At 43.5% G+C, this 17320-nt stretch overlaps 1 protein-coding gene across 1 annotated transcript in view; it reads left to right on the forward strand.

Annotated features, from left to right (window-relative positions):
* Positions 1 to 933: 933 nt before the first annotated feature.
* kif1aa (kinesin family member 1Aa) overlaps positions 934 to 17320 on the forward strand; it is a 30267-nt gene continuing 13880 nt past the window's right edge. The window contains 24 exon segments of the mRNA XM_076153133.1: positions 934 to 1036; positions 7533 to 7606; positions 7803 to 7985; positions 8071 to 8136; positions 8226 to 8404; positions 8489 to 8600; positions 8860 to 8937; positions 9045 to 9110; positions 9330 to 9408; positions 9510 to 9588; positions 9893 to 10035; positions 10757 to 10775; positions 12162 to 12270; positions 12442 to 12521; positions 13761 to 13836; positions 14506 to 14585; positions 14729 to 14835; positions 14939 to 15022; positions 15168 to 15348; positions 15517 to 15589; positions 15777 to 15867; positions 15968 to 16116; positions 16223 to 16401; positions 16689 to 16826. Coding sequence (XP_076009248.1) covers positions 934 to 1036; positions 7533 to 7606; positions 7803 to 7985; positions 8071 to 8136; positions 8226 to 8404; positions 8489 to 8600; positions 8860 to 8937; positions 9045 to 9110; positions 9330 to 9408; positions 9510 to 9588; positions 9893 to 10035; positions 10757 to 10775; positions 12162 to 12270; positions 12442 to 12521; positions 13761 to 13836; positions 14506 to 14585; positions 14729 to 14835; positions 14939 to 15022; positions 15168 to 15348; positions 15517 to 15589; positions 15777 to 15867; positions 15968 to 16116; positions 16223 to 16401; positions 16689 to 16826 — 2528 coding nt within the window.

Genomic DNA, 17320 nt, shown 5'->3' on the forward strand with positions numbered 1-17320 from the left:
GTGACACAGCAATTTTACAAGACCTAATAATGTTAACACACCCTGGAATCATGAACCCAGGGAACATAAGCTCGGTGAAAAATTTCCACAGCTTTCCACATCTACACAGGCTTCAGCTGAGTAAGATTAGGATATCAATTAGGTCAAAGTCAGTTTTGTTCTCTTGTAAAAATGATGCTTATTGCGTAATAATTGAAGTGGGACCATAGGAGAGAGGGAGGATGATTGCACCATATTGCTCACATTGACTGTTAATGTAAATTTTAATTGATTGTAATTTGATCTCAATAGATGATGAGTCATGGTTGCTCCTACAATGCAACACTCAAATCGCACAGTGATTTTGTGCTCCTTGTATTGTGTTCTTTACTTTGTTGCTGATTGTATCGTATAAACAGCTGTTCATGTAACCACACTCCAGAATGGAGCCAGACTCTGGATTTGCGGCTGGTTTCAGCCTTATTGTAATCCGTGGAAGCAGTCTGTCATTTAGCTGCTGCTGCACTTCCTTTGTCACTGTATGCTTGTTATCCATCTCTTTGCCTGTAGCTGACCAGGCACGGTCTTTTCATATTACTGCCACAGCCCTGCCCTAATCTATTGTGCTGATTAAGGCAATCAGGAGGTGCAACATTGAGGTCTTACAATCTTTAAGTAATGTATCTTTAAGTAAAATGTTATCATAACAACATAATATAAGTTATATTATGTTGTTATGATAACATTTTACTTTTCATTGTTATATTATATAGCAAAACATAACATAACAAAAGGTGACATAAGTACACACTGCATTCAGATAAATGTTGTAATGGTAACTCATTTGAACTCATTTTCTTTTCCCTTCTACAGATATCCAATCTACTGATCTGTACCCGGGCCCTGTACCCAGACTCTAAACAGGGCACCCAAAGGTGCTAGGAAGGAAGCACCATGGCGGCCTCTGTGAAAGTGGCGGTGCGCGTCCGCCCCTTTAATTCAAGGGAGATTGGAAAAGACAGCAAATGCATCATTCAGATGACTGGAAACACCACTAGTGAGTACTCTTAACCAGAGATCTGTTACTGAACTAAGGGATTGTTAACCCGGGCCTGTGTGTGTTTTCAGGTAAAGCTTGAAACAGATACTGTATGGGTTCAGCAGTACAAACTGGGTTTTGCCTGAGCAGCAAAAATGCAGAAATATGTTGGCAGCAGGAACCTCTGCAGCCAGATATAAGGGCAAAGAGGGAAAGTGTTCTTCATCTGCAGGCTTGGGATCAAGCTCTGAAGTGTCCTTGAGCAAGAAGCAGAATCCCAACCAGCTGTTCTGTTGCTGACCCTAACCTCTAACCCCCCTGTGCAAGGAGATTAGTGAAGGAATACATTTCTACTGCAGGGGATTAGGTCAACATAAAGGAGATACAATTTAATTTAGCCCACCCAACAAAGGTCAAACTGATAAATGAAGTTATTCGATCACATTTCTTTGAGATTTGTCCCATCAATGACTGATCACTATGTAGGTGAAGAAAGCAAAATGTGCAATCTGTGCTGAAAAATGGGTTGGACTATAAATTCATACTCACTTTGTCACAACAGGACCTCATTTTGGCTTATTGATTGAAAATATGATGTCTAGTCGAGATTCTCTGCCAAAATGAAAGCCGTGGCTTCACTGTGGGCAGGCTCGATATTTTCAATTACAAAGTAGAGCAGTGGAGCAGCTATTAGTTTAAAGCACCTGGTCAGGCCGCCTCAGCTTCATCCTGCACAATCTCTTAACCTGAGTTATGGTCGGCTATTAACCTGGCTTTATCCAACCACACATTAAGATGGAGAACCATGCAGTCATTCATAGTTAGTTGTTTGATTGAACCATGATGATGAATGACTTATAGGCATTTGAGAGAGAATGAGAATTGGAGTTTGTAAGCATGAAGCGGATCCTCAGTAGTTCAGACTGCCCTGCATTCCTTGGAATACAGTTAACAGAGAGAGGTCTCCGGTCGAGAGGAGACTGGAAAGATACTTGATATGTTGCTCGCTTAGCAAGGTAAAGCCATTTGTCAATAATAGATGAGGCTTCCTAAAATATTTACACTTTGGCCTAATTTAGCCATGGCCCCCTCCTTCCCTATGTCGCGGGTGACAGGAGACAACAAGGTGGTTGGATTTTCTGGCCTGTCATTCTTAATCTGTGTAATTTGTTGTGTGTTCCACGCCGTACTTCACTGTCTCTTTCCATCACTGTACACCACATCTGTATACAACCTCTGGGTTTTACTTTAATAGGGACACATTATGCAGACGTCAACCTTCATATCGTCCTATTTCAAAATCTCTACAATACTTTGATATCATAAATACACAGACATCCACTTCTACTACACTGCTGTGCACACAGAGTGAAAACAGGCTCTCCTGAATGTTTATTGGCCAGCTGTGCCAAGCCTGAGCCCCGGACTGTGATCAGACCGTGAACACAGATGTTGGCCCGATGCTCTCTCCCTAGCCTTTGAATTCATGGGTGTGTCTGACCACACGTGTTCCATGTTGATCTCCTCTTCTCACTGAGATCTGTGTGTTTGTTTGACCGTCTTACCTAACTAATGTGTTCAGAACAGAGTGTAATCAGACCAGTGGTGTCCGTCAGCATATTTGCATATTCATAGACTTTGAATTCTCTGAGAGGGAGGCGAGATATGAGTGCTTTAAACTCTTTTTGGTCTTTGATTGAACATTGGTCAGTGTAGTATATTTGACATGTTATGAAATGACCATGGAGGGGTTCCTTAAACAATCAGTCATTGTCTTAAACATCCCCTTGTTAATCAGTTCTTCAATTCACTAATTCATTTACACCAACAGCTTGTCATTGTCCTGTGATTGGTCAGTGGAAGCAGCGGACGATGGTTGCTTTGCTCCCCACGTTGTCACATTAGGAGGAGTCCAGTGGGGATATGTTGATTCTGTGGAGAACTAAACTGTCCTTGGAGATTCTCCCTTTGCCTGATTCTCACAGCACAATAAGCTTGTTTATGGAATGATCAGCTGGATGCATGTGACTGGAAAACACAACAATTCCCTGTGATTGCACCATGATCACACATACAGGGTTTGATTATACAGAACTGCATGTGGGCATTCACTGCAACACTCACTGTAATGTACACACACACAGCTCTCCTGTGTGAATCTAACATATTAACATTTAGCCGTATGTGTTATAGATCTTGATTGACAGTTTTCTGCATAAATTAACTACATAAATTAACTATATTTTATATATTTGGCCCTTTCTGAGCTTTGTCTTTGAGGTTCAGGTTATTTTAGATCATAGTATTGCAGTAAAGACTAAATAGTTTATGGAGTGGTAATTTCATTTATTTGGACAGAAATATAGACTTTTAGTTTACAAGTAAATACACCGATTTGTTCGCATTTTTATGACATCACTCTAAAGGGAAGTCTCCACACTACTCTTCCCTTTAAACACAAAATTAAATCTGTATAAAAAGATTTTGGTCAAGCTTAAATCAAGATTAATTCAAGCTAAGCAGCATCTCCTGAACGAGAGCCAGTTCATCCCTGTATGTCATCAGTGCCATGCAGTAAACCCTCCTCTTCACCACGCCTGTGCAGTCTGAGCGGCTCAAACAGACACCTTCTCCGTCAGAGCGTGGAGCTTTTCATTACAGCAGATTGTCAGTGTCTGTGGATGTGGACCAGAGGATGTAAACAGGCTGAAACCTCATTGGCTGTCTGGTGTCTGGAGGGGGGACAGAGACGGGGTATAAATGGCGCCTTGTCCTTTGAGGGAAAGAAAGGAGAAAGAAGTTTGTGGGGGGGGAGAGGCTCTGCGTCTCTCTCTCTCTCTCTCTCTCTCTCTCTCTCTCTCTCTCTCTCTCTCTCTCTCCTCTTTGTGCTCTCTGACACTCATGGGCGAGTCAATAGCCCAGTTCCCACAAAGTAGGAGAATGGCACTGATCTTGTTAGTAACAGGCCTGACTGAAAGATATTCTCTCCCCGACCTTAATTAAGATGCAGGAGGCAAACCTGTAGGCATGCTGGGCCTCTCTCTAAGGGGAATGCTTCATACTTCAATTCAGCCTTACTTATTCTGTTCAGGAGTTCAGGAAGACATTTATAATATAACCTTTATCATTATATGCAAATAAGAAATGAGATTTAAACAGCAAACACTCCAAGCTAATAAAAGCTTTAATACACAGAGTTAAGAGAGAGAGAAGAAGACCTGCAAGAGTGTTGTGTTACGACGATGTGCAAGTGGCAAATCTAACACCTTGTGATATAAACAAAGTCTTTATTAATATACTGTAAGTCTATGTTAATATGAAGAAACTCCTCCTCAGCAGAACCTGTGGTGATATCATCCTGCTGAACTCTATTGATTATGGCATGAAGGCTCTAACGCCTCTTTGTTCCTCATAGACAGAGTTGGATAGATAGATATAAGCTCCATCCTGCTGCTGGTAATAGTTTGTATGGAGGCCAGGGGCTCCTCCAGTCTCTGTCAGTGGGTTCACATCCCACATCCCACAGGCTCACACAGACCTGCTGACGTGGTCACATTTCCTCTCCTATTGACTGCGTCAGGTCACCCGTAACAGTCTGAGCAGTGTGACTCAGTCATGATGACAGAGCTCCAGCGCTGATAGGAGGCAAACAGTGTTTTATAATAGCGAGCTGAGACTATCATAATAATAAGAGATGTGTTCATCGGTGGCGGTGCAGATAGTGCTGCTGAGCAATTAGACCACACAGCCTGGAGAGAGATCGCTTGTCTAATTACGTTTGCCCTCCATGACACGACTTCCTCACCTGACGTCATCCATTAACTCAACACTTTGCAGTTAAGCAGCGTTTCCATCATAAAGGGAGAGTATGATGAAACCTGGAGGTGTTTAAAGCTCAAACCGACACCAGGTACAGATCCTCCTCACATGCACACACACTGTGAGCACTGAATGTCAGGCAAGCCTCTGAGTACAATTTATATACTCAACCACCAGCCTGAGTCACGCTGTGCCAATCACTGCTGCTCTAAAAGTAATTACTTTATCTGAAAGCAAGGCGCTGGTGTTTCCAGTGAGGCTCGTATGAATCGAAGTGAGTAAGCAAAGGGACTGAGGGAGGGAGGGAGAGAGGGAGGGAGAGAGAGAGGCCGGCATACTGGAGATGCTATGCTTTCACCCTAACTCCCCCTCCTGATAAAGTTCTCTTATCCTTTGTTACTGACAGCTTTACCCAGTGTCACATAAATCCAGATGTTATAAATTGAATCAGCCTCGCTTTGATAGAATTCACATTTCAGGATGTTTTGGAGAATGGAGGCTTAGCTGTTCTTCTTCTTCTGTCTTCTTTGGTGACGGGGGACAGATTGTTTCTGTCGTCCGGCCCGGTGCTCGGAAGAAATCACTGAAGTGCGGCCTGAAGAGTGGAGAGGGTCACACTCATTAAAGCTACAGCCCACATGAGAGTGAAGCTGGGTGGTGGAGAGGATGTGGAAGAGATAAACATCTGGTGACTTTAAGATAAGACTCCATCATGAGGCTGGAGAAGAGCCACTCACTGTGATGATCTGTGTGACTTTGTGATCACCCACCCGGAGAACGACTTCACCTCATCTCGTCGGGGGAGTGGCAATTTGAAACCTGTGTGTAGCACAGCTAGATGCCAGCAGCTGATTTAATGCATTGATTTAATGCGGTGATGTCATGTTACATTCCTGTGTAAGAGCATTTGTAGCAGGAGGAGCCAATGTAGAGGAAATGGGCAGATGAATGAGTCAGAGTATAGAAACGGCTGATAGCATCACGTATGGGACACTAGATAGGGTTTTATGTGCACGATGTCGTTCATTTGTATTCATGTTTGGTCGTCTTCTCATACCTGCACACGTTACGGCCAGTAAGAGACGACTCATCTCTTTGTCCAGATGAAGCATGGACCTGAAACCCTAAACCCCAGGCAACCTCTCTGGCCTTTATTCCACAACTGGAATACAGGCATCGGTAGAGACAGGAAATAAGTGTGTGCGCTCACTTGAGAGCGTACTTAGCCCAGAGCTCTTTCCTGTGCTATCGACCACATATGCATTAGGAGAGAAAATGGGATTTGGAGCTCTGGGAGCAGGGAGGAGGCTTTTTTCAGAGCTGGCATAGCAAGATTGGGACAGATATTGTCTTAGGTATGCACAGTTATAGCTTGATATCACTGGTTCATGTCACTTTACTTTGAAGGGCCACGTCAATATTAGGATGTGCTTGAACCCTCCGACACAGAAAACAAACACAGGAAATGAAGTTAATTGCCTCAGGGGAGAAGTGTCAGGTGGAGTTATGTTTGTGATCTGGCATCAACGACACACTGGGAACGCCATTGATTTGCACAATAACACGGGGACTGTGCGTTTGTGTGTGTGTGTGTGTGTGTGTGTGTGTGTGTGTGTGTGTGTGTGTGTGTGTGTGTGTTCCGTCATTTTGGAAAAGCTTGAATCGTTTGCCGACATGTTTTCCCATTTCTGTTACGGTGTTTGTTTTTCTGTGGCTAATAACTCTTTACATAAATCAAATATTTGCTCTCGGCTCGGCTCACAACTTTTTACAGACACATGAAGTGAATCCGTCCAAGGCCTCGGCAGGGAGTGAGTCAGACTTTGATACAACATTAAATATTTACTGTATTTGACATATTTAATTAAAGTGGCATTTTATGGTTTACAGGCAAATACGATGCTGTTGGATTTGAATGTTTTACAGCGTGTGGGAGGAGAGTTAGTGATGTAGATGTGTGATGAGGGATTCAATTCAGAATGGAGTGAGGGCGGTTCAGTTGTTCAGCTTTAAGGGTGTGACTCAGACCTTCTGTTGAGTATGAGAACTGTGCTGTGTGAGCCCAGGTTACGGTTGATAAATGAGCAATTCTGCTACTGTCAGCACAGTTTCTTCTTTCTTTTATCATTATTTTAGGTGGCAAACGCACTGAGCCAAACCTAAGAACTATCAACAAAATCCACTTGTTAATTTGAAATGAAACAACATAACATCGCCCCAGGTTATTTATTAATCTATATAAATGTCTGTTCATTTTCAATGTGCTCTCCTGTTAGAGATTAACATATTAAAGTGTCAATGAAACAGTAGGAAAGTGGCACTAAAATTGTATAATTATCACCATAAGTCATCACCTGTCACTATAAAACATCAATCCAGCTGTTTCTGCCTGTTCTGGGATTCTCTGTGATTGAATCAATATGTTGGTTAGGGTTGTTTTATGTCACACAAACTCAGTTAAAAGTAATTAGTTATGCTGGTTTCTGGTTTATCTGATGATGTTCTGCACTCGACTCCTGAATATTGTAATATAAATAGTTGTTTCTTGTCCGTATTAGTCTATAATCTCATGTTGGTTTAATTCATCTAAGGCTCAAACACTAAAGAGGAGCAGTGAGTCAGAGAGCAGTGCAGAGATACAGGTACACTGGCCGCTCTGAACTGTCTGACCTGTGCTTCCTGTTCTGTCTTTCAGCCATCGTCAACCCCAAACAGGCCAAAGACAACAAGAGCTTCAACTTTGATTACTCCTACTGGTCACACACCACGGTAACTCTCTCTGCACCTCCACTGCATAAATGTTGCACAGTTCACAGATACCCCAGTGACACACACACACATACTTCTACACATTCATGTTGTATACACACACTCCACACACTCGTACAGTGTAAAGTAAGTAAGTTTGATGCTGGGCTTGTCAGCTTAATTTGACCTTTTTTCTGATTCTGCTGTCTGTCTGCAGCCTGAGGATGCAAACTTTGCCTCTCAGGTAAAGGTATACAAAGACATCGGAGAGGAGATGCTGCTTCACGCCTTCGAGGGCTACAATGTCTGCATCTTTGCTTACGGCCAGACTGGTGCTGGCAAATCCTACACTATGATGGGAAAACAGGATGTCAAGGATCAACAAGGAATCATTCCCCTGGTAACTACAGCTCCTTGTTTGTCTGACCAGTGCTGAGACTGTGGCAATTAAATGGCTAACAGTGTTCTTGTTGTCGTTTTACCAGCTTTGTGAAGATCTTTTCAACAAGATCAATTACAACTCGGACAACAGCAAGTCTTACTCAGTGGAGGTAGGCTCAGTGTGCAGCGTACTCCATGCCTGATCTCTCTGCTCTCTCTCTGCTGTGAGTATTTAAGATCAACCTGTGACTCTGCCTAGGTGAGCTACATGGAAATCTACTGTGAGCGTGTTCGCGATCTGCTGAACCCCAAAAACAAAGGGAACCTGCGTGTGCGTGAACACCCTTTGATGGGACCCTACGTGGAGGACCTGTCCAAGCTGGCTGTCACCTCCTACAATGACATCCAAGACCTGATGGACTCTGGCAACAAAGCCAGGTGAGGGAACCATCCAATCATTCAGTCATGTCTCCCAGAGTTTGAGAGGGTCTGGTGACATATGCTTTAATGCTCTCTCTACAGGACTGTGGCTGCCACTAACATGAACGAGACCAGCAGCCGCTCACACGCTGTCTTTAACATCATATTCACTCAGAAACGACTCGATGCTGAGACTGATAACACTTCTGAGAAGGTAGTGGGCTTTGTGTCATCCTCAGTGAACTCATCTCACATTAAGCTGCCATCCATGTTTATCTTGGGACTGACTGATGGGACTGATTTAAATCTTATCCTGAATAGGAAACCATTGATTCCCTGAAGGTCGTAATGATAATGCAACATTGCGATGGCTTTTAAATGAGAGCTGCCACCGGGACAAAGATGAATGGCTCTGGATCCGTTTATTGTCAGCACATGCATTACAGTTGTATTTATTGAATATTATGTTGCAGGTCAGCAAAGTTAGCCTGGTGGATTTGGCAGGGAGTGAAAGAGCCGATTCAACAGGGGCCAAAGGAACCAGGCTGAAGGTGAGGAGACGTCCACACACTCCATGTTAGAAAAGGAAAAGGAAAATTGCTTGTAAAAAAAACAAATTCACTGCAAATGTGCTTTTCTGCCTCTTGTACGATCATAGGAAGGAGCAAATATCAATAAATCTCTAACCACACTGGGGAAAGTCATCTCCGCATTGGCAGAAGTGGTATGCAGCCCTAAGTCTTCCATTCCAATTTAACAATATAGAATGTTAAACATGGATAAACATGTTAATATTGTTTTCTTCTTCATTGTAGGACTCTGGTTCAAATAAGGTAATTCATCTCTCATTTAGTTTATTATTTTTTTTTTTTTTCAAATTGAGTGCAGACAAATGTTCAATGTGTTTCCGTTGTGTTACAATTGTGGGTTTCTGCACAAACAGAATAAGAAGAAGAAGAAAGTAGAAAGCCACATTCCCTACAGAGATTCAGTCTTGACGTGGCTGCTGAGAGAGAATCTGGGTATAAAGACTCTTTGATCCCAGTTTGAGCGACTCATCCTTCCTGATTGATCTACTAACTGTGTGCAATGTGTTCCCATGAATTCCTTTACATTATGCCAGGAGGAAACTCACGCACGGCTATGGTTGCCGCCCTGAGTCCAGCAGACATCAACTACGATGAGACGCTCAGCACACTCAGGTAGAGTAGAGGCACCCGGGTCCTGCTGCACCTTCTTTATCTCCCATAAAGATGCTGAATGTGACTTTGAAGGACACTCAAAGTGTTGCATAATACTCCTGCAATGACTTACACCAGATTCACACTTTAAACACCCTTCAAAAGTTGCGGGTGCAGCTTCAGGCAGCAGAATTGTTGGGCACAGAGGGGGAAGAGGGACTATGGCTGTGTGTGTGTGTGTGTGTGTGTGTGTGTGTGTGTGTGTGTGTGTGTGTGTCTCCCTTTCTACCATCTCATGTGTGTGTCTATGATCTCATGTCCACAGGTACGCAGACCGGGCCAAACAGATTCGCTGTAACGCCGTGATCAACGAGGATCCCAACAACAGATTGGTGCGTGAGCTGAAGGAGGAGGTGTCTCGACTGAAGGACCTCCTCCTCTCCCAGGGCCTGGGTGACATCATTGAAAGTAAGAGATCATTTCAGTATTATTGGATTAATACATCAGCTTCTAATGGTTTCATATCAGCACTGTCACAGCTTGTCTCTGCAATTACTATGAGTTCATGTGTCGTCAGGGCAGATAGCATCACTCAGCATGTTCACTCAGTCATAAATGTTACTGCCCTCTTTTGTTTGCTCATAGTCGATTCATGAAACACAACATAGTAATGCCCTTTACAGTCTGATAGTAAGATGAAGGATTGAAGTTGCCGACCCAGCACAGCCGTGTTCTTGTCTCATGTAAAAGTTTGATGTGTACATTTTTCTTTGACAACAAAATGTGTTTTAGTTCATTCACATATAGATTTTCATTGGCTTTTACCTTAAAGCAACACACGGGAAATGGCACATGGTTTGACAAATTACACCTATTGTGTGTTTTCAGGCGCATTCAGTTCTTATAAAGCAAAAAAAAAAGCAAAACCCCAATTCCATAAAAAGCCGCCATGGTCAGACAAGAATTATTGACAGAGTGTAATTGTTCTCATTCTTTCTTGCTCTCCTTCCCCTTTCCCTTCAGTATGAATTCAAACAGTCATAAATCCAAACAGCTAAAATGCAGCGACAGCACAACACAGAAGTCAGGTGTATTATTTTGGTCACAGTTTAAAGCTCTGGCAGATTAACGTCTATGTGAGGGGAATGAGACGAGATCTGTTTGGAAGCCTGTACTATAGTCCACTTAGCCTCTGAGGGGAGTTTGGTGTCAATTCAGATTGCACCTTTAACAAAGACGCAACTCTTCATCATCACCAAACTGACACTGAATTGTGAATCCTGTCTTGTTTTCCTCTCTTCCTCTCTTTTTCCCACTCTTTATCTTCTCTTCTCCCAGCATTCCGGGGGTCTGCTGCGGAGATAGCTGGTTTGAAATGTGTGTGTTCTACAGCTTTAGCTTTTTGCTCTTGTTGCAGCTTAGCATGACTTGCGCTTACTGCTACCGTGGAAACTACTTTAGTTGTCTCTACAGCACCACAATATCATGAGGAATGAATCAGAAATGTATTCAAAACAAACCTCATCCAGGCCTGATTGAAGGTTGATTTGTAAGCTTTATTGTTTGGCTCTGTCTTTAATAGTTACTGCTGTATTTTAGTGCTGTAGAGAGTTGCATACAGTTTTTAAAGCGGTTGCTTTGGTAGGGAAACATTTGATCTTGCACCCGTCTGAGCGATTGAAACCAACAGCTGCCCCAGAAAGCCTTTGACAACACAACATGTAATAGCCCTTAAGTTGTCTAATTTCATGCCATAAATGTTTATTGTCTTCCCATAACACACAACTTTATTTACTGCAGTTAGAAAGAGATATTATGTAATCCATCTTGGCAGGTAACAGAATGTCCAGATGGATGGGTGTGATACACTTTCCAGTTTATAGCTGCGTGTGTGTGTGTGTGTTACCATAGTAGCTGCTGCAGGGCTGATGGTCTTAATTTTGCTGATAGAGGCCCAAAAACGCCACAATAAAACATTAGAGGAAGACACAGAGACTAGAACAAACCTCTACTCTGCCAGCTCCTCTGCTTGTTTGATAAAGAGGATTAGAGTTGAGCTTACTGACAGTTTTTGAGGTCATAATCTGAATTATTACAGTAGTTTTCCTCTGTAATGGCCGATTCAGAGTTTGGCAGTATGTGTGTGTGGCAATATTGTATTTTCTGGTGTTGAATGTCCCTGCATATAGCTTTTTCTTTGAGTGGTCGCTTGGCTGATGGTCCCTTGTTGCATCTTTTCAGTTTGCGTGTGGCTTTCTCCCCCCGCTTGTGTTGCTCTGCTGTGTACAAGCACTTACACCTTCTTCTTCTTCTCTGTGAATTAGATTTGTTTCAAGCCACGTATCTTCTCTTTCTTTTCTATCCTCCCTTCTCCTTTCCTCCTCCTCCTCCTCCTCCTCTCCTTTACGTGTCTGCATTTGAATATTTCTTTCCTCCCTACTCCGGCCACCCCGCCCCACTTCCTGTTCACTCCCAGTGCCCCCTCCCGCCCTCACAGAACGATCCGATTACAAGAACAATAACAATAAAAGCCAAGCTGTGAATCAAAGTGAAGATGATCTCTCCACAGTGACCAATGCCATGACAGGGATGAGTCCCTCCCCGTCTCTCACAGCCTTGTCCAGCCGTGCCGGATCTATTGCCAGTCTCCACGACCGCATCATGTTCAGCCCGGGCAGTGAGGAGGCCATCGAGAGGCTGAAGGTGACATAACCACACTGCAGAGACCGTAACACACTTTAGAGTCCTGCTGCATGGGCATAAGGACTCAGATCACATGAAATTAAAGCTTTAATGCTTTTGTCCAAGCGTATCGGCAAGTAAACAACCTAAATGACTTTTTACAGTAACCACTATTGTCTCTTAAAATGTCAGGAAACAGAGAAAATCATTGCTGAACTCAATGAAACTTGGGAAGAGAAGCTTCGCCGAACAGAAGCCATTAGAATGGAAAGGTGAGATTTGAAACATTCCCTTATCTTTTTAGTTTATTGTCCTTTAGTCAACCTTTGTTTCACTTGGAGCAACAAGGCAAGTCAACTGTCAAATGTACATGAATGAAGAGGCCAACAGGTCAACAAACAAAGAGGGTTAAGGCAGACAAACACTCCCTGCATGTCAAAGCTCTTATTTGATGGTTCCTCACTCCTCGCTCCATCCGGAAAGCGTTCCAATCCGGTATCAGGATGGCTTCAAGTTGATTTTTCTGCTGTGAGAGTCAGAGAGCTGTGCACGAGGAGGAAACACGAGCTCCTCCTCGTCAGATGAGCTAGAGCCGATCTGAGGCAGTGGACTGCACTGACAGGAGTTTAATCAAATGTACGAGAGAACAACTACCAGGAATAAAACTCCTCCCATCATCTAGACTTGACTTTATCTGAGTCATCATCAGGTTAAAGTCACCGCCTGTGTATTCAGTCTAGATCTGAATAATGAAAGAAGCATTAAACAATAAGTAAACTCTTCTTGTATCGCCGCAACACTCAGTATTGATCTGTTTAATAAAACATCCGGAGTGGAAAGGCTTGCTGATGAACGGCTGCAGCTGATGATAAACACCGTAGTTTAAGTGTGTGTGTGCCAGCAGGAGAAATACACTAAGTGATGGTGGTCTGATCTATAGAATTTACAATCAAACGGTGGTTCAGATGTGGCCGCTTGTCAATCTTAATATATTATGTGGTGATAATATATAATGACAGGAGAATATTTAACATTTTTATTGTCCTGTGGGAAATAAAAATGACTCCTGAACGCTCCTGTTATCCATAAGTGGCTCTGCTGCAGGAGGGGAGGGAGGGAAGGAGGGAGGAGGTTTCACTGCTGAGGAATCCTCGCTTCATCTATTCTCGCTTCGTCTCTTCCTCACATCGTTTTGTCAAATCCTTAGTGGGCAATAAGACACAAGGAAGAGATGCAACTGAGGAAGAGCTTTAGGATGCAGGGAGTGTGTGGAGTGATCAAGCTGAGAAACAAGGGTGACAGCTGGTGGACAGATGAAGAATGGCAACCCTGTTCAATTTTGTGTGTTGTGTCACATATATGACTCCTTTGTGTCTCACATCTAACCCTCACAGACACACACACACACACACACACGTTACACTGTACGTCATGTTTTACAAGTAAACATTAATATTTCATTTCTCTCCATCTGTTCCTTTATAAACCACGACCCTGACTTCTGTCCACAGAGAAGCGTTGCTGGCAGAAATGGGTGTGGCCATGCGTGAAGACGGTGGCACAGTTGGAGTGTTCTCCCCAAAGAAGGTAAGAAAACCTGACCCCTATTTAAACAAACACAACAAACAGCCCTGCGCACCATAATAGAAACGTTTCAAAATGCTCATAAAAATGCCTTTTGTTGCCCCAAAGCCTTCAGAAAACCCCAGAAAGCCCCAGCCTGTGTTTATTGATACAGTCGGGCTGTTTTCCCCTAATGAGGTTTGTCGCTCTGGAGTGTGACACTGGAATGCTCTCCTCCTCCTCCTCCTCTGAGTGCTCTCCTCTCCTCTCTAGATCCTTCTCTAAGGCACATCACTAGAGGGTTTTTCTCTTTTTCATTAAGTGCTCTCTTGAATCTACTTTATTATTCACTTCAAACACACTTACTGTGCTAAATGCAACAGTATGTTCAAACACAGGCAAACAGATAATGGTAGAACCCCCATTCCAGTGATTTATGGCTGTTTGGCTGCAGCCCAGCGACGTCTGACTAAGACTACATTAAACACACTGACTCATGCTGTGGAGCTGTGGGGAGGGAGTTTGACTGCATGCTTTAATGTGTCGTCCATGATGTTTCTCACTGGGAAAGGCTGCTTATTTAAAACGGATGTGTATTTAACGCATGTAGGGTTATCCTGTGAATAATGTGTTGATATTTATTAACTCATCAAATTTCTACGACTCATTAAATCCATCCTTGTTTTATGTCAGACGCCTCATCTGGTGAACCTCAATGAAGATCCTCTGATGTCTGAGTGCCTGCTGTACTACATCAAAGACGGGATCACCAGGTTAGATCAACACGCCGCTCAGAGCTAAGATGCTTGATGTTTCATCCTTTTTGGTCTCTACGGCAATTAGTGATATAGCAGAATAGAGGAATGCAATGCTCTCTTACTTACACGTTGTTCTGCACGTGCCTTTTGTTCTCCAGGGTCGGTCGTGTAGACGCCAGCAGTCGTCAGGACATCGTCCTCAGCGGCCACTTCATAAAAGATGAGCACTGCACCTTTACCAGTTCTGACGGTCCATTGGGAGAAAGTAAGCAGTCTTTCACTGCTCTGCATGTTTGAAGAAGTGATATCAAAGTTTAATGGTGATGTGTCTGAAAGTGAAGTCTCACATTATCCCGTCTGTTCCTAAGTAGCCGTTGTCCTCGAGCCGTGTGAGGGAGCTGAAACTTATGTGAACGGAAAGAGAGTGACGGAGCCCACTGTCCTTAGATCAGGTCAGTCACATTTAGTGCTGTCCTCTCTATGTGTGTGTCTGTATTACATTCAAAGTACTACAATCATGGATATGACATGTATGTACTTTATGTTTATATATCTTTAACTTACCACATTCTGGTATCTGTGGACCCGCCGGTACAGGAAACCGCATCATCCTGGGGAAGAGCCATGTGTTCAGGTTCAACCACCCTGTGCAGGCCCGGGCGGAGAGAGAGAAGACCCCTTCTGCTGAAACCCCTGCTGAGCCGGTGGACTGGGCCTTTGCCCAGAGAGAACTGCTGGACAAACAGGGCATTGACATGAAACAGGAAATGGATCAGAGGTAACTGTCACATTACACAAGCTCGTGGCTCAATCACACACAGTCCCTTTATAGTCAGAGACACGAGGACACAGTGCATGGCCCCACAACTCAAAACAGTGACTTTAACTATAGTGTTGAAGTGACACACTGCCAATCTCATAGTTTTCTTCACGTTTATGTCTTCAGGCTGCAGGAGTTGGAGGACCAGTATCGCAAAGAAAGAGAGGAGACACACAACCTACTGGAGCAGCAAAGACTGGTACGTTAGAGAGCGGCTCAGGTAGAGGCTTTACCCTGCAGACTTGACTATTATGTTTTCATTCTATATATGATTTAAGTACACTTTATATTTGATTCGACTAATAAAAACATCTCATCTCATGATCTTGAGGTGGGTCCCAAAACCATGATGTCATACATTGGTTTTTTATTAATTAACTGTGTAGGATTACGAGAGCAAGCTGGAAGCACTACAGAAACAAGTGGACCGCTTTTACCCAGAAGCCACTGAGGAAGAGCAGGAGCCAGAAGAAGAAGGTAGCGTCAACTTTAAGACAAATATTCATGTACTATATGTGTCGTCTTTTATTTGGTAACCTTTGGCGAATACTGACTTTGAATCCTTTCTGATCCACAGTGCAGTGGACCGAGAGGGAGAGAGAGCTGGCTGTGTGGAGCTTCCGTAAGTGGAGGTGCTACCAGTTCACCTCTCTGCGTGACCTCTTATGGGGCAACGCCATCTTCCTGAAAGAGGCCAATGCCATTAGTGTGGAACTGAAGAAAAAGGTAGCACAACTTATCCTCCATTAATCACCATGATGACCACAGGCTATTGTCTGGTATGATAAACTGTGTAACTTTAACCCTGTTATTGCTTCCTGTGCCCTTGCAGGTTCAGTTCCAGTTTGTGCTGCTCACAGACACACTCTACTCCCCCCTGCCTCCAGACCTGCTGCCCCCAGAGGCCACCAATGACAGGGAGCAGTGGCATTTCCCACGCACCATTGTGGCTGTGGAGGTGCAGGACCAAAAGAATGGAGCCACTCACTACTGGACATTAGGGAAGCTGAGGTACACAAACACACACAACAGTGTTCTAAATGACTGGGGGAGCACAAATTAAACTATGAGACAATGATTTACAGCTAGCGTGTTTAGAAAGTAATCGTGTACTAATGTAGAAGTAAATAATGAACCTTTTTATTTTCAATTTCCATAGATAAAGAAGTTTATGAGCCTCTGATGTATAGAGTGGAAATGATTAAGGCGTTGACTGTTACAAGACTTCCTATCAACTTGAATGCACACTTCACGTCTTCTTGTCACAAATGGTTTCCTGTGTTGATTGCTCTTTGCAGGCAGAGGCTTGATCTCATGAGAGAGATGTACGACCGAGCGGCTGAGGTGCCCACCGCAGCCACTGAAGACTGTGAGAATGTGATGACTGGAGGCGACCCCTTTTATGACCGCTTCCCCTGGTTCCGTCTGGTTGGCAGGTAAATGCTGAACGAGACGGGCGGCCCCATACGTGGCTAAAACAGAAATTGATTCATCCGTGGGCTCAGGCACTATAAATTCAACCCTAATCAAAGTTTAATAGGGAGCAAGCAGCTGCTCAGCATTAGTCATACTGCCCTGCAATCCTTCACTGGCACATTCTGCAGCACAACACTGGATAGAATGAATAATGTCGTCCCAAACACAACACGACAATGGCTTTGTGTTTTTACCTGCATGCCAAATGTCACGCACGAGGAAAACTCCTGAATAATGAGGCCTGTATGTAACTTACTTAGGTCTGCTGTCTACATACATCAGTATTAACTTGCTGCTCTGATCATTTAAAGAAGTAACATTTAACTTAATGGACCACTGGCCACCATGTATCAGCCTGCATGCAGCAAGCACACAGGAAACATTTGAAATACAATTACAAACTCATCCGTCTCCAAACTAGAGATCTGTAGAACCAATCCTTCAGCATCTTAAA

Source organism: Genypterus blacodes, unplaced genomic scaffold, assembly GCF_046128005.1.
Source record: "Genypterus blacodes isolate CSIRO-AG114 ecotype Tasmania unplaced genomic scaffold, CSIRO-AGI_Gbla_v1 ptg000058l_1, whole genome shotgun sequence".
NCBI classification, from domain to species: domain Eukaryota; kingdom Metazoa; phylum Chordata; class Actinopteri; order Ophidiiformes; family Ophidiidae; genus Genypterus; species Genypterus blacodes.